Source organism: Terrapene carolina, unplaced genomic scaffold (genome assembly GCF_002925995.2).
Source record: "Terrapene carolina triunguis isolate 2854851 unplaced genomic scaffold, T_m_triunguis-2.0 Scaffold234, whole genome shotgun sequence".
NCBI lineage: Eukaryota > Metazoa > Chordata > Testudines > Emydidae > Terrapene > Terrapene triunguis.
In genome coordinates, this window is record NW_020664585.1 from 15,707,082 (window position 1) to 15,729,145 (window position 22,064).

The 22,064-nt window shown below is 41.9% G+C and overlaps 2 protein-coding genes across 6 annotated transcripts in view; one reads left to right on the forward strand and one right to left on the reverse strand.

Moving 5' to 3' along the window:
- The window catches only part of RANBP1 (RAN binding protein 1), a 13,921-nt gene extending 10,774 nt beyond the window's left edge, over window positions 1–3,147 (reverse strand). Inside the window, exon 1 of the mRNA XM_024197093.3 lies at window positions 2,666–3,147. Coding sequence (XP_024052861.1) covers window positions 2,666–2,680 — 15 coding nt within the window. The 5' untranslated portion in view covers window positions 2,681–3,147. The remainder of the gene's footprint in view (window positions 1–2,665) is intronic.
- TRMT2A (tRNA methyltransferase 2 homolog A) lies at window positions 1,617–21,694 on the forward strand. Of its 5 annotated transcripts, none has more exons than XM_024197088.3 (12): window positions 1,617–2,269; window positions 4,143–4,772; window positions 5,966–6,074; window positions 6,690–6,871; window positions 8,589–8,703; window positions 9,694–9,809; window positions 10,847–10,958; window positions 15,762–15,884; window positions 17,183–17,258; window positions 18,454–18,570; window positions 18,778–18,874; window positions 19,228–21,694. In XM_024197088.3, the coding sequence occupies exons 1-12, from the start codon at window positions 2,181–2,183 to the stop codon at window positions 19,481–19,483; spliced, it is 2,022 nt and encodes a 673-aa protein (XP_024052856.2). In that variant the 5' UTR covers window positions 1,617–2,180; the 3' UTR covers window positions 19,484–21,694. The 5 variants fall into 5 exon arrangements, with proteins under 5 accessions (XP_024052856.2, XP_024052860.2, XP_024052858.2 ...); XM_024197092.2 differs by lacking the exon at window positions 1,617–2,269 and adding an exon at window positions 3,353–3,396; XM_024197090.2 differs by lacking the exon at window positions 1,617–2,269 and adding an exon at window positions 3,395–3,414.
- The last annotated feature ends 370 nt before the right edge of the window (window positions 21,695–22,064 follow it).

Sequence of the window (22,064 nt, forward strand, 5' to 3'; positions counted from 1 at the left end):
ACCCAATCTAGTAACACTAGAACAGTATCAAAATGTCTCAGGTTAAAAAGAATGTTGGTATTCATGCAATGCTAGAGGTATTTAAATATATTACACTGATTTTATTTTTAAATCTTGATTAAAGTATTGGCTGGAAACCTAGAATTAGCAAACTAGCCTAAGGCTAGGAAAAACTGTTCCCCTATTTTTGGTTTTGGATAATATGTTTTAAGTTACTGAAGTAGTCCTCCTTCATACAGGCTTAAAGTTCTGACAGAATAGTTATTACAAATGAAGGCTTTTAAGGGGTATTCATTACAAGTGTCTCCATTTACAGTGAACTTTAGATGCTGAAGTTCACGAGTTCAGAGTCTCCTACATTATTAGGATCCCAGACAACTTCAGGAGCATACTTATCACCACATCCATGTCTGTTTTTATCATTTAAGTTATTGGTTTTAAGACACTGTGCACGCAAAGCAGGTTATTTTTAAAAGACCAAGATCTGTATATTAAGGAAATATTCATATAGAGAGCGAGATTTAAAAAACCCTCAAAATGAAATCATGGCACACGTGAAATTTAAGAAAAGTGAGATTTTTAATGTAAGTGTTGGGTTCAGATATAGTTAGTGTTTTCAAATTATATGACTTCATATGTGCAATTTAATATAGCAGCTTAGTATCAATAGGGAACAAGCAGACTGACAGCTGCAATAGGAGCTCTTCTATAACATTGGGTCAATCATGTATCAAAATATTTGATTAGATAAATGAGAGAAAGGACATTTACTAATACAGCCTAAGTAACTGTTGTGGGTGGGCGGGGGGGGAGGTGTGAAGTTCTGTAAAAACCATTCATGGCCTTCTTGAAAAAGTCCATTTAAAATATTAGATACACAGTGGGATGCTATATCAATTTGAATTTAAAATTTCTGTATGCATTTTAATTATAACACCTAAGATCACAATGGTGCACATATGATCAGTTTATCTTTTCAGTAAGATCTTATAAAGGTCATTGAGAGAGGAGAAAACCCAAGATGTCAGGACATACCATTTAAAGAGTGCTCTATCAGAAACTTATAGTTATAGAGATTTTTAGATATGGCTTTATAGAACGATAAGAGTTACTATCACACAACTGAATTTCCAATTTAACACTTTACCCTACAGCTATGTTGTCTTTGTTCTTGACTTTATTTTAATATATATGAATCACTAAGAGACTTCTCACTTAAGAAGCCAAGAAATGAAATGTGTTTCTTCCACTGCCAAAGAAGCCACAAGAATATTCCAGAAGTCTAGCAAACAGTTTCTTTGTAACACAGGGAGGGAGAAAGCATGGTCTTATGGTTAAGGCATTAGCAAGGGACTCTGGAGATATTAATTCAATTCCAGCTCTGCCACAGACTGAGATCTTGGTTAAATCACTTAATATCTGTGCCTGTTCTCTATCTGGAAAAGGAAGATAATTCCATTCTTCCTCACCACTGGCAATTTAGATTACAAACTCTGGGCAGATACTGTCTCTCACTAAGTGTATGTACAATACACAGAACAACAGGGCCCCCAACTGGGTTGGGGCTTTTATTTGTTACTAGAATACAAGTAATAGCTCGACAGGAAACAAGGGTTAGTTCAAAGATGCTACAACACACCTTTTGGTGACACTTGTTGAATGTCATCAGTGTTCTAGCACACAACAAAATGGAGAACAGCCATAGTACTGTAATACAACTTCGATAGAAGAATGGCTGCAGTGCACTGCACCAAGGCCTGACTGTTTCCAAGAGAAGGGGGAAAGCATCCCAGAGAGAACACAGGCCAGGCTTGTAGAACTGATAGACTCCAGCTCTGAGATAAACAAACCTCATTGCAGAGATAACTGATCCCTTTATTCCGCCCCCAGTTCGATTCCCTGCAGGCGCCACAAGAAAATCGTAAGTAACAATAAGCATATGTTAGAGGTGGCGAAAGAAAACGAATCACAGTGTTGCGATAAAATCCCACCCGCCCGCGATATAAAGGCACGTGGGAGTCTAGGACGACTAGCCCCGGCCCTGCCAGTAACATGGGGGGAGCTCCTTCAAAAGCTCCTGAGTCATAAACCAGATTGTGGCGCCTGCGGAGGCTCAAACGCCCGCTTGGGGCAGAGCCGACCCCGCCGCAGGGCTAGGAGCCAGAGTGAGGCGGAAAGGGATGTCACCGTCCGCCTCGGCCCCGGCCGCAAAGGGATGGGCCCCAGCAAGAGACCGGGACGCACGTGTGTCCGGACAGCCCCCAGCAGGGTGAATACCCGACCCCACGTGCATCTGGGGAGGCTGGGTGAAAAGCCACCCGGGCCCCCCTTTCCCGCCAAGACAAGGCCGCCCTCCTCTCTCCCTCCTCAGCCCCCGGTCTCATCTACTCGCTCGGCCTCGGGTCCCTCCTAAACCCCACTGCTCTCCCAGCCAGCCTCACTACTCCCCAGGGCCCTTCACCCGACTAGCCCGCGGGCTTCTCGCCCATCTGTTCCCCGCTGCTTCTCCAGGCCGCCCATCCACCGTCTCAGCCCCCCCCCTAGCCCGCTCCCTCAGCGCCAGGCCGCCACACTCCACCTCCTGCTCCCGAGCCCCAGGCCGCCCCAGCACTCCCCAGGGAGCCCCTCCGCCCCAGATTGCTAAGGGAAGCGTCGGCATCCTCACCTTGGTCTCCGCCATGGGGCTGGGAGGTGGCGCTGCTCCTAGACTAGACTCGTTCGCGTCGCTCTCTCCCCCCACCGCAGCTTTGGCGCTGAATTTCCTGCTTGCAGCTCCCCGCCCCCTCCCGCTTTTACCTCATTCCCGCAGCCCGCGCCGCCGTTGCCGCAAGGCCTGATGGGAAACGCCTACTTTACCCCGATCCCTTTATCTCTTATAACGCTGCTAGCTGTAGGGGACAGGGTGACCCCTCCACCAGATATTAGCCTTTTAACAGTACTAAATCCCAGCCACGCCGAGGCGTCCGGCCGGGCAACTTCTCCAGGCTCCTACTCGAAGTCTTGGAAACAGCCCGAATTCCCCCCGAAAAACGTACAGCACCCCCCACTCGCGGGCTGATTCTAAAGAAAATTCATCTCCAAAGATCTAGTGTATGCCCCCAAGTCAACCTTTTTACCCCATTCCCGAGCTGTTTCCCATCAGCCTTTGCGGCATGGCGGCGACCATCCCGCGTCTCTCTACTCTCAAGATGGCGCCTGCGTGTGTGCTGGAAGGGGGGGGGGTCATTTTAATCGTGTATTATTAGGATTGTGGGATTTTATAAATGCAGTGGGCGGATTCCATGGCAGAATCTGTGGAAACGGATGAAAAAAAATCGCTTTTTTTCGCGGGCATTTTAGCTTCCCGGTGACGTCACGCAAGACCCACCCCTTCCTTGAAGCCCGCCCCCCTTCTGTGTATGTGTGCAGTATGAGGTGGGGACGGGTCGTGCGGGGAGATGGGCGGGAGGTGTGTGTAGGGGAGAGGGCTTGCGACTGAGGAGAGCGAAGGGCTCCCTCACGCTCCTCTTTCCTAGCGCTCCCGGCGGAGCTTGAGCCGACGCTCGCCCCATAGGTGCTTATTGGTCGCAGAAGTAGGGAGCCGCGCTGAGATGCGGTGGCATCCCGGTGTGGTCCCGGGGGGCGCGGACGGGATGCCCTAGGCTAGTGTCTTGGTGCGCTGGATGCTGCATGGGTGGGTGAGGGTGCTCTCCTGGTGCCGGGGGGTGTAGTGATAGTGCTGCAACCTGGTGGTGGCGGCGGCGTTGCACTATGGTACATGGGGTGAGGTGGTGGGGCACGGTGATGGCCCTTTGCTATGGCACATGGGGGAGTGCCCTGGCACCACGGTAGTACGGAGTGGAATGCTGCAATGGCATCACACCCTGTTATGTGAGCATGGTATTGTGCATTGTGGCATCTTGGCAGTGGTACGCTGGTAATGGGGGATGGCATGCTGTGGTGGGTTTGGAGTGGAGGGGCATGGCCATGATTACAAATGGTGATAGTCATAGCCCAGGGCATGTGCTGTGATAGAACCATGTTGTGGCATATTGGTAGCAGGGGTTGGTGGGGTGCATTGTGGCTCAAACTCCCAACATTTTCTAACTTCAACAAGTCCTTGTTCGAAGAGTATTAAATCTGTAAAACTGAAATCTTTACAGGACTGAAGAAATGATGGAAGGAAATAGTAGTCTCTGTGTCCCTGAAGAAGAAAATACAGCCCCTTCTGTAGAAGTAGAAAGTATGACTGAGGTGGAAATTAAGCAAGACAAAGGAGATAGTAGCCATGCAGAGAATACAGCCAATTGCCCTGATATGTACAGATATATCAAAGGAGATTTGTTTACATCAGAGATTTATAAAGTAGAAATTCAGAACCTTCCAAAGTATATTGGCTTTAATGACGTAAAGAAATTTCTTGCCAAATATGGACTTAACCCTCATAAGATAAAACTTTTTGGGAAACAAACTTTTGCATTTGTGACATTTAAAAGTGAGGAGGAAAGGGACAAGGCTATGAAAGTCCTTCATGGAGTCATGTGGAAGAGCCGATATTTGAGTGTTAGGCTCGCAAAGCCTAAAGCTGATCCCATTGTAAAAAAGAGGAAGAAAGAAGTGGAGGACACTGAACAGAGAGAGGCAAAGCGTCCAGCTTTTGCAAAAGACAGTGAAGAGGAGTCTCTCAGTAAACAGATAGCAGATGTAGTGACCCCTTTGTGGAATATACCATATGAAGAACAGCTGACAAAGAAGAAGCAAGAGTGTGAACAAGTGCTGCAGAAACTGACAAAGTAATTTCTTTTTGTAATGGTACTTTACTAATGTTTGAGCTTTAATATAAATTTATATTAATATAGCTAAAATCCAGTAAATCTTTTCTCTATTCCCTATACAAATATAACAGTATAAGTAAGTCTCTTTTAATATGTAAGAATGCTTTTCCTTAAATTACCACCTCAACCCCAGATCTTGAAAATTACATTATTCTAATGTATAGGATTTGATATTTTTAGTACTTAATCTGTTTGAAAAGACCCTGATAAATTAAGGGATATGGTTTTAAGGAAAATTATTCCATAAGCCACCAAGGTTAAAAATTAAGATTTTATACCACTGAAAAGCTAGAATTGGCAGGTTCTCAGTGATATAAGGGATGAACTCTGTTAGGTGGTGAGATGTAAGATTTCAGTCACATCATTCTGATGGTCTTCTATCAACCCCTCTATTCTAATTCTCACATTTTATTTAGTCTTTAAAGAATTACTCCTAAGAAAATATTTTAAATATAAAATTACAGTTTTATCTATGCCTCATTCACTTATATAACTATCCATATAAAGAAAACATTTAATCTTGATAGTCATTAGACACTTAAAAAAATAAAAGCAGACAAAGTTATTTTTCCCCACTTCCATGCTTAAATACCCATCAAGGTCCCATCATCATAAGATTCTACTTTGCATCAGCACTTAAGCAGGACTGGATGAGACTCCCTTTACCTGTCAACATTATTCCTTAATCAGTCAGGGAGGTTGTTACAGAAAAATGCAGGACTCTCTTGTTTCCCTTTTTACAGTGATTCCAGCCAAGGGGTGACAGATCAACAGTTGCTTTATCCTAGAACTCTGTAGCTATTTTATGTATTTATATAGATTTAAAAATCTGCATTTAGTAGCAGTAAGATGTAAATACAGTTTAGATTTCCCATTGACAAGACTCTTGTGGAAGAATATCCTTCAGGTTTTAAATAACTTGATTTTCAGACAAGAAAAATAAAATTGGATGCAGGGCTTTGGAGCTGTGCTCCGGCTCCGCTCCAGCTCCAGGCAAAAACCTGCAGCTCCGTGCTCCACTCCAAAGCCCTGAATGTCTGTAAATGGTCCTGTATTGTTTTGTATAACAGCCAGTTAATCTGATTCATCTGTTTCAAATACATATATTTACTGAAAGGCTTGTCTTCTGTAAATCTGTTAAACTTTTGCAGGGAAATAGGAAACAACAACAAAGCCCTGTTACCTTGGTTATTTGTACAGAAGCAGAAGTATAATAAAATCTGTTGCCCAGTAGAGGGAGTGAAAGCATCACCATTACAGGTACCTCAAAATCTAACTTGTGGGAATGGAGTGATAATGTGTAATACACTCTGAAAGTAAACAAACTATGTTGGTCTGAGGGGTGGGGGACTATCTGTTGGGTAATACTGTGGTAGCAAAAAATCTGTAGGTTGGTACGTGTGTAGAAGCTTGTGCTTTACTACTTTTTGCATAAATACCATAATGGAACTACTAATCTAGGAGTTTAAAAAAAAAAGCTATAAACGAATTGAAACCTTACAAAAATTAAAAATATTGGATTGTGCTTTTTCTCCATAGGCTTGCTTACTAGTCTGTTATACAAATTCAGATTTTTTCAAAGGAATTTTGCATTTATTACCCAGATATAGCAAAACCTCCTAACTATAACTCAAGTTCTTTCAACAATATCATTACTAGACCCTTCTTCAGAAATTAGAATTTCCATATGGGCTGAAATTTAATATTCTGGGTCTCAGGCCATCGATAAAGAAATAAATTCACTAACTAAACTTTAGTATTACAAAATTAAAATGTAAGACTAGTGCTACAACAGATGTTTCAGGACAGGCGGTTGATATGCAAGGTTCTATGTATATAGTTTAGGTAATTTTATTTCTTATTTTAAAATTTTAGACTGAATACCGCAACAAATGTGAATTTTTGATTGGAATGAGTTTAAATCAAGAAGACAAAACTGTGGGTTGTCGCCTTGGCAAATACAAGGGTGGAAGCTGTGCTGTAGTGGAACCATTTGAGACTATTCACATTCCTGCTGTTGCCAAAAAGGTAGTAAAGGCTTTTCAAGACTACATAAGGTGAGAACTAAATTAGGCTGAATGTCTTACCCTGAAAGGTTTTTGCTGTCTTAAATATTTTGAAACATGTACAAAATAAAACATTTTGAAGAGCTGGATGGTTATTTTAGAACTGAAACTTAAGTAAATTGGTTCCATTCTGTAGCAACTCCTTTATACTTTGTTTTTACACATAGCTCATCATGTGTTATTTGTTTTATTTTATTTACCTTTATTGAGCTTTTTCAGTATGTTCAGCACTACGCAATACGTAGAGGAAGACAGTTACTGCCTTAAGGTATTTAGATCTAAGAGTATCTTAGGCAGTATTAAATCAAAATATTAAATGGCCCAATCTCAAAATAGGGTAAATACTTTATTTTAAAGTTTTCTCATGTTCTCATTGTAATTGGTTGATTAATGTTGAAAGGATTTACAGAGAAAAGAGTTTTAAAGAGGAATTTGAATGACAGAGGGCGATAGTTTGGTATACTAGAAAATGGGGGACTTTTCCACATGCTGAAGGAAAGCACAAAGATGAAAATATGAGACTCCTGAGTAAGGAACAGTTAGGAAAAGGGCAAAAAAAGATTTTGAAGAAATGAGAATAGAGATGTGGGCAGAACCCTGAAGGTAAAAATGAGATGTTTTAAAGGGCAATGACGTGATCTGAACGTTGAGAAAGGAAGATACTCTTATCTGTATTTTTGATTAAGTGAAGGGTGACAGGTGAGAATCATGAAAACCAGAGAGGAGGAAGAGGTTGAATTCATTAGGGGAGAGATGATCAAGGCTTGGATCTGAGTTTTAGCCATAGGGTATTGCGATTGGGTGTATAGATGCTTCAAGGGACCTCCCTTGCAGTCTGTGGGCAGGCTAACAACAACAGAGATAAAAGGCTGCAGCCCTGCCAGAACAGACAGAGCCACAGTGAAGGGGCTCCACGGGGTGAGACCTGAAGAAGTCATCCAGAGGAACCCAGTTCTTCCAGAAGGGATCAGAGAAGATTACCAGGCAGGAGGTACCTGCAAGCCCTGAGTTAGGAAGCAGCAAGAGATTTAAACGAACAAGCCACTGATCGTACCACCCAGGTTATGATACAGAGGAGAGAGTGGGCCTGGGTCCCCTACCACCTTCATACAGATGGTTGTAGGACTGCTGAGAACCCTGACCTGAGTGGTAACAATAACAGAAATATTGGACTTTGGCTTTGTGTTCCTGTTTTAACTTACTTTATTTCTGTCCTGTTGAAGAAAGAAGGGAAGAAACCCATAAAGGGGATAGCACTGGAAAAGGGATTAGGAGAGGCCCTGAGACAAAGGGCCAAATCTAGGACTATCGAGCAATGGTCTGCTAAAGGGGTTGGAAGAACTTTGGGTAGAGTCAGACTCCTTTCGGTCCCAAAAGGGGAGAGACACAAGTAACCCAGCTGGAGGACTGGAGTTACAGATGAAGATTAATAGATATAGGTTCTGTCCCTGAACAAACTAAGTGAAACTGAGGCAGGGATAACCACTGTTCTGTGGCAGACCACCATAGTGTACTACAGGCCAAAGCTCCCTCAGTTACAAGTATATTTTGCAGATGTCAACAAGGGTCAAAACTAATCTTTTGAATTTAATAACAGCTTATTTTCTTCTACATTATTGTATGGTGGAGTTGTTTTACTTATCTGAATTATTAAACATTATGCAGAAGTTGCTCTTCTATTCAGTAACTGAACTTTTGAAAATTGCAGGACAACCCCTTACTCGGTGTACAGCCTAGAAACCTATGAAGGTCACTGGAAACAGCTCACAGTCCGCACGAGCAAAAATGGTCATATCATGGCAATTGTTTATTTTAATCCTCAGGTACTGAAGCTTTATATAATATAAGAAAAAACCCTGAATGCAATGGACACTTGTTTAATGAATTAGCTGATTCTCAAGCAAAGTTCTCTGATAGTAGTACTATATTACTCGTATTTAATCTGATAATTATTGGTGGGCCCTGGTATATATGTTGTTCATAACTATTCTACCTCTTAATTACAAAGCCTATAGATTTTTTTAAAAGAAAGTTCAGTCAGTTTGTCTGAAAACTATAAATTATCTGAAGACTTTCTTCTTAGTCATGTCTCTGGGAAATGTTATTTTGTGTATGGAATCCCTGTGTGGGGCAGGGCTCTAAGATTTGACATATAAAAATTAGGCAAAGCACGACCATGTATTATGTATAAGAGTGTTACAGGTAGCAACATCTACAATTAAGGTTGCGCAGTGGTACTCATTAAAAGCCCCCCCAGGAGGAGCCTGACTCAAATACACAGGGGTGAGGAAAAAGTGGACCAAGGAAAGGAGTTAAGAGCAGGAGGCATGAGGGTGGGGGGAATGGTCAAGAGTAGATGGAGGCAGAAGACTGGAGGGGCTGATGGGCAGGAGCTGACAACAGGAGCGGGCATAGGAGGGGTAGCAGATTGGAGCAGAAGGAGATGAGGCAGAAGAGTCTAATAACTAGAGTTCACTCCCCTACAGAATCTGGGAGAATGTATAGCGGAAGGTCTTGGGCCTTTTACATAGGCCAGGCTAGAATAAGGATGTCCCACTAGTTAACGCCATTTGTAGCCACATGACTCTTATAAAACCCAAGCTATGTCTGTTTAATGTCCCATACAAAATAGTAAAGTAATTAGAATCATTGTTTGATATTTTTTGTTCCTAGACAACACTTCCGTATATAAATATTTGCCTCTCAATACATAAGCAAATGAGTAAAACTGAACAGAACAAATACTAAATTAAAGTGTTGGAAAATAACCAAACACATAATAATCACATCTTCCTTTCAATTGGAACTTCTAGAAATTAAGTAAAGAAGAGCTTGTTGACCTGAGAACCTCACTGGCAAAGTACTTTACAGAAGGAACTGGAAAGGACAGTGGGGTAACCTCTCTTTACTTTGTAGAGGAAGGGCAGAAGTAAGTTTTGTACCTGTAAAGGAAAGCTTAAGTGGCATTTCTCCTGTAACTACCACCCTGCATAGCAATGAATATAGAAAGAGTAGCAGTGTAATTATTATTTTATTGCTAAAATTATTTACATTGTCCATGCAAAAGACTCCTAATATTTTATGGTCTTCTGCATCATAACTATTGTTTCTCTACTTGTGGATTGGGTGCCCTTTTTTTTTTTATTGGATAAAGGCAGTTAGAGCTTTGTATCTGGATAAACCTGACTAGTTAGGGGCTGTCACAGGAGGAGGATACCTTTTTTGTTTTGTTGTGGAGAACCCAGGAAGAAATTTTCTGAGACACTTCTCCTGCTCTCCCCACCTCTTTCCTTTCTTGCCAGTTTCTGTCTGGTTTTGCTCTCTTCACTTCTGTCCTTCACGGAGCAATCTCTTTTCTTTTGCCTGAGGACCCCATTTTATTTTTCCAGAAACACTAAATGCCTCCTCTTTCTGCCTCTATGCAATGGCAGATGTACCCTCTGAGAACAGAAATTGGATAGTAAAACAAAACTTTTGGTTTTAAGATACTTTACAACTTTCCTTAACAACAGCCTGTGAATTGTTTTCATTTACAGTATTGCCGTTTAAGGCTAAAAAGTAACTTTCTGAAGACTCTGAATTAAATGCAATTATAATTTAATCGTTGCATTGATAGGCCTCATCCTGTTACAATGAAGCACAGTAATTGTACAATATTGTAAAATCAGCTGTGTGTCCAACTAAATTATTCTTCAGTAACTTTGCTAGGCTTCCTATGTGTGCTAATAGTAATGCCCAAATCTCACTAGTAAAAGTAGAAAATCAGCATATGTAAGGTCAGAAACCAACATACTTTTGTTTTTAAAACTGTTGTGTGTGTCTGTGTGGATTGGGTTTTTATTTTTTTTAAGGTCCCCTTTAACATGCTTGTAGTGTCCCTCTTCCTCCCCCCCCCGAATGTGTCTGTACTATAAGTGGCCATGGCTAAAACCTGCTGTAATGTGTTTGGTGGCTTTTTTCTTTCAGAAAATCACCCAATCGTGAAGACTTGCCCTTACAACATTTGGCTGGTGATAAGTACATATATGAAGAGCTTCTTGGTCTAAAGTTTAGAATTTCCCCCCATGCATTTTTCCAAGTAATGTTGGTATTGAGTTCTGCTAAATTAAATTGTATTAGAGCTGAAGTAATAAGATGGACTGCTTAAATTACTGCATTAAGATTTTTAAACATTTTTAACAAAATATTTGGCTAAGAACAGTAAGATGGCTAATACTGCAGAAAAAATGCTGCATGGACAAAGAGGCAGCAGAAATATACTGAGCGATCTAAATTACATAAATCTGATGTAACTGAAAATAATTTTTAGTGGATGAATACCAGTTTTTGCTACATTAAATATTTAGTTTTAGCATTTTAGCTGAAGTGAATGTTTAATGGGACTTTTTTGTACTACTTTGGTATCTGGCACATTCTGTGTTAGCAAGCAGTCTGTGAATAGAACAGAAGAGAAGGCTGGTTACTCACCATGTGCAATAACTGAAGTTCTTCAAGATGGTTTTCCCTGGGGTGCTCCACTTTAGATGAATCTGTATCCTGCACCTGTGATCGGAGAATTTGAGTAGCAGTGCCCGTTTGGGGCACACATGCGCTGTCCTTGTCTTGCGCCATCTCTGGTGTTTACCTAGCGCTGTGCGACCAAACCCTTCTCAGTTTCTTTTCTACTGCCCTTGGCTGGAGATGGAGCGATTGGCAGTGCTTCCAAGCTTGCCTTTATCTTAAAAATTAGATTTAGCCTTAGTAGTTATAGATCTCAGTTAGTCAGTTTAGCTACCCTTTTAGTAGATTAGGTATTTTCTTTATTATTCTCAGTTACCCCTTAGTACAGTATACATATCCTCCCTCACATGTTCCACAAAAGTGTTCCATTGCCATAATCTTAATACTCTGCACCAGAAAAGCAAGGAACCTTAAGCTAAAACTTCTTTTGATGGAGAAGTCTGCACCTGGCTTCCAATCTAGGATTATGGACTCCTCCTGGACATCGCTCTCCAGTGACAGCATCTGACAGACATTCCTTATCACCCTCATAGAGGAAAGAACACTCTTCTAAAAAGGTGGCAAAAAACCTGGTACTGTGACAGCCAAAGACCCTAAGTGGGCAGGTTTGGAGAGGAGCGGCAGAGGGAAACTTACCCTCCCTTTCACGGTAGTGCTGGGCCACTCAAACATGCATCACCAAGCAGCTCAGAAGCACTGCTGTCTATGGCGCCACCTTCTGCCTCTATAACGCATAGCATGCAATCATCAGTACCGACAACGGCTGCAGTCTCATTGGTTACGCCAACAACTTCCTAGGGACTGCGACAGTTTCTCTTGCACAAAGACCTGCTAGTCTCTTCAGCACTGGAATCTCCCCAACTCATAGTGATGTTACTCCAGCATGATCGGTACCATGCCAAGTTACACCACCATCCAGATCAGCTCCTCCCTTCTCCAGCGGTGAGGAGGATGAGGAGGAAGGGGAGATCTACTCATCACGCCACTTCTTGTCCATGCAGACAGCCACCAGATTGGGTCCACTAGAACATCCGGAATACCACCCCATGACCGAAACCCATGGGTGGTATATACATCCAAGGATATCCCCACCAATGCCATTCCTGCCACAGTGATCCAACTGGGATCCATGGGCGGCGTACTGACAATGTTACTCTAAGCCAGTGATTCTCAAACTTTTTTACTGGGGACCCCTTTCACATAGCAAGTCTCTGATGGTTTTCAGATCCCACACCAAACTCTCTGGTGGTAGAGGGTGTGACTGAACGGGGCAGACAACATCAATCTGGATGCACCCCGTATCATAGGAACTGAAAGTGGTTAGACCTCTTTGGGCCTAAGACCTACTCAGCAGCGATCCTACAATTCAGGATTGCCAGTTATGAGGCCCTCATAGCCAAATGTATAACCACTCAAATTATTAAAAAATGTCCAAATTTATTGATTATCTCCCTTAGGACAAAAAAGAGCAATTTAAAGCAGTCATCTTGGAGGGCCACATTCTTGCTCAAACAGCCTTACAAGCCTCACTGGACTCGGCAGACACAGCGGTACAATCCATTGCTACATCCATAGTCATGCGCCAGGCTTCCTGGCTCCACCTTTCTGGGTTCCCCAAGAGATACAGTCCACTGTGGAGGATCTCCCATTCGAGGGACTGAAGCTGTTCTCAGCTGAGACCAAGTTGCTTCACACCCTAAAAGATTCTTTGGTCTTTAGGCATTTATACACCTACGCAGAGAAAGAAGCAAGGGAAATATTACTCACGGCAACGAACAAGATCTGTGCCATACGTACACCACTGAGGCAATATGATCCACAGAAACGTAGACAGAGGGCTACAAGACATAGACCACTCCCATCTCAGCCATCCCAGCAACCCCGCTCGAATCAGCAATTTTGAGGGTTTGGTTGAGGAACCGAGATGCTTCCCCCATTTTCAAGTGCTGGAACCATCTACAACCATCCATCCTTTTGGAGACAGTCTGACCTCATTCCACCCAGCGTGGCAGAGCATCATGTCAGACAAATGGATATTAGAAATCATCGAGACTGGCTATTCAATCCAATTAATCTCCATCCCACCACGCAGATTTGTTGATCTAGTCAATCTGATCACTACAACACAAACCAGCCTGTAGACATCGGCCAGGACCTGCCTCCAACTATTAGGCATCAGCCCACATGTTCACAGAGCACTATGCAATAGAGCAGAACTTGACATCAGATGCTCTGTTGAGACTTACTGTTTTATCATCCTTCACAAATTCAACTCCGAAGCTCCTTCCTTCCAATGAGGGGCACTGCTCTGCAGTCACCTAAAGTGGAGCATCCACAAAGACACTCGAAGAAGAAGGGACTGTTGCTCACCAAGTGCAATAACTGAGGTTTTTCGAGATCGTTGTCCCTGTGGGTGCTCCACTGTCCACCCTTCTCCCCTCTTCTTCGGAATTTCCTGCTATGGACTCTGTGGTTGAGAAGGAACTGTGGTGAGGGGGGTTGGTCACAAAGCACTATGTAAACATCAGAGATGACATGAGACAGGGACAGCCCATGTGCGACCTAAACGGGCACTGCTACTGAAATTCTCCAATCGCAGGTGCAGGGATGCAGATTCACCTACAGTGGAGCACCCACTGGGTGACTTCTTGAAGTAGTAGTACAGTTGCCCATTGGGAAATATACTACAAATGTTGTATTTCAAATAATTTTCTTCCAGCAAACACTTAAGCCTCAACAAATAAATTGTTTGTCTGAAAACACAGAAGAGGTAATGTTAGTTTAACAAAACATTTGGAGGAGAGGGGAAATAAAGTGAGTGCTAGCATTAGGGGAAGGAGAATATTCTTCACCTTAGATTGCATGTAACTAACTTCCTTTAGAAATTGGGAATGACACATGTGCTTTAAGGAGATCTTATAGTTGCATTTTTATTCCTCACTTGAGAACTTAAGCTATTAAGTTCTTACCTTCTTAATGTAGACCATTTTCTAGGTTAAAGGTACTGACCTGGACAACTTTTTTTCCTGACCCTCCAGTCCTGATTCCATACCTTTCCATAACTACACTTGGTTACAGGAAAAGTAATTTTAAGGCAGGCAACATTAATGAGACAAGGTGAAAATAAATTCACTTTGTGATGGATGTAGTTGCATGGGTATGTCCTCCTATTTCTGTATGTAGAGTATTTTTTTGTTTTGTTTCCTCTCCCTGGGTAGGAATTGACCTTTAACATATATTTGTCCCTTCATTGCCTGCAGTTTGGCCCTGTTCTCCTGTGTTTGTTGTCCCCTCTAATTTTGCTGTCCAACAAATATGACTTACTTATTTAGTGCCATAAGTGTATTGTGACAGACCCAGACCAGTGGGGTACAGGAGTCTGGTAGAGAGCAAATATACTGGTCACTGGATGAGTAGTTTTCTGTTCCCTGAGTGACCAGAGCAGGGGCTGCACTAGATTAATCAGGAACCTGCTAGAACCAGTTAAGGCAGGCAGGCTAATTAGGACACCTGGAGCCAATTAAGAAGAAGCTTCTAGAATCAATTAAGGCAGGCTAATCAGGGCACCTGGGTTTTAAAAGGAGCTCACTCCAGTTTGTGGTGCGAGTGTGAGGAGCTGGGAGCAAGAAGCGCAAGGAGCTGAGAGTGAGAGGGTGTGCTGCTGGAGGACTGAGGAGCACGAGCGTTATCAGACACCAGGAGGAAGGTCCTGTGGTGAGAATAAGGAAGGTGTTTGGAGGAGGCCATGGGGAAGTAGCCCAGGGAGTTGTAGCTGTCATGCAGCTGTTACAGGAGGCACTATAGACAGCTGCAGTCCACAGGGCCCTGGGCTGGAACCTGTAGTAGAGGGCAGGCCTGGGTTCCCCCCCAAACCTCTCAATTGACCTGGACTGTGGGTTCTTCCAGAGGGGAAGGTCTCTGGGCTGTTCCCCAACCCACATGGTGAATCTCTGAGGCAAGAAAATCTGCCAATAAGCGCAGGATCCACCAAGATAGAGGAGGAACTTTGTCACAGTATGCTGTATTACATGTTTGAATTTATACTAAAGCAACATCCAAATATGCGAAGGAGTTATAGGTGTTTTTTTTTAACTTCGGTCAAGTTCGGTAACTTTGGTCGAAGCCTTGAATAAGTCCTGGTCTGTTGGGCCAATTGTATATCTTGCTGTTGCTAGAGATAAACTTTGATTTGCTATCTCATGCTGTCAGTACAATTCTGCTTTGAACTTTACATGAAAAGTTGGCTTATTTTAATAAGTGTGTTAGAGATGAGGAAGGGGGAAGCACGTTTTCATAAAAGGGATTTAATATTAAGTACAGTATTGGTTTTACTACCTTTGCTGTTGTAACAAAGGGGAACATTTGTGTTGGAATTCCATAGGTAAATACACAGGCTGCAGAGGTTCTATATAAAGCCATTAGAGACTGGGCCCAGCTGAACCAAGATAGTACTGTACTTGATATTTGCTGTGGAACAGGAACAATTGGAATTTCACTGGCAAAGGTGAGCCATTTGCCTTAAATGTATTATTCAGCAAGTCATATTAAATTAATACAGTGAGTCATAAAATGAACTTGAAAGTTAAGTTTCAGATCTCTCATATTGCATTTAACTGAGGAAAATGCTTAAATCAAGTTATTGCACTTGGCTATTGCCAGTGCTTTAGGAAGTTTGACTTAATTCTGGACATAAATAAATGTTTCCCTGCTAGATATTCTGGCTACATTTCCTTTATTAGATTTGAAAAGTCCCACATAACTTAATTTCAATTAACTTCATAGCAACTGACACAACTTTCTTTGTCAAAAGTACATGAAGGTGTAGTTCATATTTTGAAAAGTGACTGTAAAAAGGATGCTTTATTCATGAATTTTCCGGTCTCTGCATATATTCAAAGACAGATCTACTTTAGTGACAGTTTTTTAAATATCTCTAGAAACAGTACAGCTAAAACTGACTGAGCTGGACCCTTTTCCATTTTGTGCAGCAACATAATTATTTACTAAGTCCTAATCAGTTACATCCGTGGAAAACCATTGACAGCTATAAAGTTGTGCACACATAATTGAGAGCCTAATTTAGTCGTCATAATTTCTTATTACTGGTAATTATGCACATAGTGGAAAGAATTCAGTTTCACTCTAAGGCAGAGTTTGCAGGGCTGGCAGTGAGGGAGATATCAATTTAAGAATAAATTGAGCATGACTAAAATGTCTGCCTATATGTGGAGATGGGGAAGTCAAAGGAAGTCTTTCCACCTATCCTCATCTATTGAACAGTCTGAGGGCTTGTCTAGAGGAACAATTAGAGCACAGCAAGTTAGTGTAAATCTACACTGCACTAGCATGCTGGGCCCTGTTTGTGTAGACCCTGCTACTGCAGCCCCTAGTTCCCTTGTGTGCCTTGATCTATTCTGCTTTGAAATGAGTAGATTATTGAACTTTTAGTGCACAGGAGCAGTGTCCACAGACAGCGCACTAACATGTCGTGTCCTGTAGATTATACTCCAGCTTGCTGTGCACTGTCTGGTCATCAAGACAAGCTCTGAAGATACTCTACTAGTTTACTCACCACTTGCTTTTTTATTTTATTTATTTATTTATTTATTTTAACTGCTGTAAAGGTAGTGCTTTTTTCTTCCTCAGGTAAACTGAGGAAATAAACGTCTAAAGCCTGTGCTGTGGCAGGAATTACTGCTCCATGACAATCACTCTGTTTTCCGCCAGTCTGGTACTTGTTGTGTCATCAAGCATGTGTCACACCCTGTTGGACCCATTGATCTTTTTTCTTTGATTCCACAGAAAGTGAAGAAAGTTATTGGAATCGAACTCTGTCAAGAAGCTGTGGAGGACGCCAAAGTGAATGCTCAAATTAATGGTTGGTAAAGTTGTGTGTGTAACTGCTAGATTCTTTGTTTATAAGGAATATAAGAGTTAAATACCTGATTTCCATTGAATTTGCCTAACTTCCTTATTTTCATCTGAAAATTCCAGCCTGAATTAATTACTTGAAAGCTGTAATTATTTCTATCAGATATTCCCATTGATAAAAATCCACTGAAGTTAGTAGTCTTTTGAATACAAATGTAGTATCTCTTTAAATCAAGGAAATTTACCTAGTTTAATTTTAAAAATCTGACCTCAGAGATTCCCAGGAGGTGCCAGGTGTATTGTTGTTCTCTATGTACGCGAGACATGGACCCTTACAGCAGAACTTGAACGGAAAATACAGATAGTGGAGATGATACTTTTGTAAAATTCTGGGCATCTCCTACTTGGATCACGTCACTAATGAAGAGGTCCGCAACATCATCACCCAACGCGCTGGGTCAAATGAAGACCTCCTGACGACCATGAAGAAGTGCAAGCTGAAGTGATGTAGCCATGTAACAAGATCATCTGGCCTATCCAAGATCATCCTCCAAGGGACAGTACAGGGGAAGAGAAGAAGAGGTAGACAGAAGAAGAGATGGATTGACCACATAAGAGTGGACAGGAATGGACTTTGTGGCGACTCAAGCACTGAGACACAATCGTCAAGGGTGGAGACAATTGGTTGATTGCTTATCAATGATGGTGCCCCAACGACGAGTGCGGTTATGGGAGTGATGATGAATTTTAAAAATAACTTAAGCAATATAATTTTCCCGTTATACTTAATCAGCAAATTGCTCATTTGACAACATTGCCTAACACTGTGTACCATAACGTTTAATGATGGCACATTAAAGAGGGAGAACTTCCTTGACAAAGAATTTTAATGCATGATTACAATAGTCATTCATGTTTATGGTGATTTTCAAGTTGTATATTTGCTCTCAGGCACAATAATAGGTTATTTAAACACAATAGCTTTAGTATGTCTGCTTGAATATTATACCGATGGCAATACCTGCAAAAGTCAATCCATAGTTTGTCCCAAGGCATCAAATATTGGCATTTCTATATGCAAAACACTAGAAGTACAATTTACCTAGTAACTCTACCTACTTGTGTGCACACTAATTTAAAAGATGTTTTGATTATACTGAAACTTCACATCAGTTCTTTATTTTTATATCTACATTTTTCAGATCTGAGTAACATTGAATTTCACTGTGGAAAGGCTGAAGACATTGTTCCTTCTTTAATTAACTTATTAGCTTCACACAACCTGATTACAATTGTAGATCCACCTCGGGCAGGACTACGTAAGTTTATTTACTTAGGTCTTATTTAACTGATACTTAGTGGAATGGTTTTAACAGAATGAAATCAGTTAGCTGATTGTTGGGAGAAAACTTGAAACAGGCTTGTACTATAACAGGACAATCTTTATGCTCAAGTTTAAAATTTATTTTTCTGCAAATATAGTAACATACACTATTGGCAAACAACTTTCTTAATTTGTCACCTAGATTCTAAAGTCATTCTTGCAATCCGAAGAGCTGAACACTTGAAGAAGCTCATCTATGTATCCTGCAATCCCAGAGCTGCCATGAACAACTTTGTGGAGTAAGTTTTTGAATTGGCCAGGTAAAGCCAGCAGGCAAAATACGCTTCCTGAAAAAAGTGAGGCTGAATTCCCTTTTTGCATACAAATAGATTAATCATATTAGCTATAGGATTGTATAGCAGTACTTGACCTTGCCTTGGAAGACCCACTTTTGATTGTGTGGTGGCAGACTCTCCCAGCAGGAGGGAGGAAGACTTACCCTCCAGTAGCTGGTTAAGTAGTAGATCTTGAAATGTATGATCATCCTATGAGGCAGGGGGAGCGAACAACGATGCAAGGGCTTTTCCTAGAAAATGTAGACTGGTGTTCATGGTCCAGGAAAATTAATACTATACTTTGTTTTTCTCCTAAGTCTTTGTCGGGCCCCCTCCAATCGTGTCAAAGGAACCCCTTTCCGTCCAGTTAAAGCAATGGCAGTGGATCTGTTCCCTCAGACTATGCACTGTGAGCTGCTGATATTCTTTGAAAGGGTAGAACATTCAAATGGAAACTCTACTGAAGCAAGCCCTGACACAGCTCAGGTCATGAATACAAATGCAGCAGATTCTACCCAGGATGGCAGTATTGACCCACCTGAAGAGAAAGTAGGAACTCTGTGTTCCACCTAATGTTGTGGTAGGCTGGGCAGTTTGTGTGCGTGCACGCATGCATATATATTCTATATACTCAGGCAACCATCTTAAACTATTGATTTCCTTCTAAGAGGCAGAAGTTACTTTTGCTAGTTAAAGAATGTTGCAGTTTGAGGAATCAGCAGAAACACCATACAAGTTAACCTCTGTACAACATAGTAATTACCTGACTTCCAACTGATGAAGGCTTTCAGTTAAGTATAGTGACAGCAGCATTTTTCAACTCCGTGAACAAAGATTAGTTTAACTTTAAGATGCTTAAAACAATCCAATTCCTACAAGGAAAATAACCTTATTACAGACAAGTTGGATCAAAACCTGCTATTTTCACTCGTGCACACTTACTCCTGAAAGATGTCCCGATGCCTTCAATGTAAGGCCAGCATGATGAACTAAATATTTCGCATGTTCTTCATAAAATACTGTCCAGGTATATTACTAGGATTCAGACATATGGATTCCCTCCACAAGTTGAGTGATTGTAGGGTTTTTTATGCCCAAGAAAATTTTTTTGTTTGAAAATAGTATGGAAGATGAGTGATAAATAGCTGATAGCAAACACCACTTAATGCCCATCTGGCATATGGGCAATTCTGTTGAACAGGAGACTTTTGCCTTGTAGACCAGTTTAAATAAATTTGATTTTTAAAACTGTTGAATTTTCCTTAGCCTGGATGTTGGTTTGAATTGAAGAGAGGTTTGAGCTGGCAGTTGCAAATAATAGTGGATTATAAACCTGTATTAAAGCAAGCCTGATTTTTAGTTGCTATTGTAAAAAGACTTTCCAGCTGCTCTGGTACAAAAAATCTCTCTCCCAATAGCAAAGACTTAGTCTAAGCTCCTGCCTGTAATCTGAAAAATACATGAAGCTTACATACTTCTAGTAGAAAATGGACCGCTGTTCTGTGGTTTTGGTGCAGACAATGGGTTGCCCCCTTAAGTAGAAGGATCACCCTCCCTGAGTGTAATTGTTCTGAGTTAAACTGGACCTATGAGCCAAACTGATAACCTGATGTTTGAGATCCAATACAACTTCTAAGGGAGAGAGATTTTCCTGTTCTGTAATAAAGTGAAAATAGGACTGGACTCAGTGCTACCCCACTCCTGTTTCAAAAAGAGGAAAGATTCAGAACAAGACAAACGTACAAGAAAATACTCTTTTCCAGAGATGTTGGAGGAAGATGACAGAGCAGAGTTAACTTCCACAGCAGATTAATTTATACATGGGTATAAGGTTAGGATAGGACTGGAACTATGGACCTTACTGTGGTTAATTATTCTTCCAGCACCTTCAGCCCAAAGTACTGTAATGTGAGCTTTCTTAGGCATACTTAGACTACATGGAAGCTTTAGCTGACTCAGAGCATAGCTTACAGCTGAGGGAATTCTGTGCAATGCAGAATTAATGTTCTGTGCAGAATTCCATTTTCTTCCACCTGCAGAATTGGCAGTGCAGGGCTGCTGGCCACTGCTAGGAACAGTGGAACTCAGCAGAGCCCAGCTTGCAGTGTGGCTGCATGGGAAGCATGGGCAGGCTGTGGTTCCTGGGTTTGCTGGCCCTGCTCAGGCAGGTGGTGTGGCTGGCCTCCTCCCTGCATGGCAGCTTTTGGAGCCAGCAAGCTGCATCCTGCAGGGAGAGGCAGGAGCAACAGCTGGGATTTGCAGGGTGGGATTGCTGCTTTCCAGGAGAGGCACAAACTTTTAAAAATTGTTGGGGCCCTCCCCCCAGCAGCAGGTATAGGTCATCTCTGCTTGGTGGGGCAGTAACAGCTACATGGAGCTTGGGGAGGGGGAAGAGTGCAGGTTTCTAGGCCAGGGGCCCTGTGCAGTCCCCTCCAGTACCCCTAACTACCATCTCCCAGTACATGCACCCCTCTAGTTCCCCCTTGCATTATCTTCTATTTGGAAACTTGAAATATGGTAACTCTAGGGGTCCAAGGTGGAAAAAAAAAAAAAAAGCGCAATTGACTACAAGACTGAAGGGGCAGTTCCTTCCCCCCACAAGATGTGCACAGCTGGCACATGTGACACACCCAGACTGAGGCACCTGACAAAAGCATAACAGGAAGTGGCTTGTGGTAGGGGTTTCTTTAACTCTCTACTCCCAGGGGAATCATTTTTGTCATGTGTATTGTTAGACATACTTGGACAAGTATTTTGAAATAAATTCCCAAAATAATTGAAACAGGCATGATGATATTGTGTTGTTTTGACAAACATACAGAATTTAGCACAGAATTGCCCCAGGAGTAGTAGCTGCTTCTCCCATGTGGAACTAGTTGACCTGACTACATTAACAAGGGATTCATGCTACCTTTCAAAGTTCACTGCAACTGAACATAACACTGTCTATAAAGACACTAGGTAAACTCCCACTCACTAATGGGGCCAGGATTTTACCCCTGCACTGTTGAACACCTGTCACTGTTGCAGTAGCTGCACTGTCGGAATGAATGTGCTGTCTATCTCTCCCCCTTATAATTTCCTCCACTGATGCACAGGAGCTCAATTAGGTAACTGGGGACTTAAAGCAGTACAATTATATTTCCATAGCACC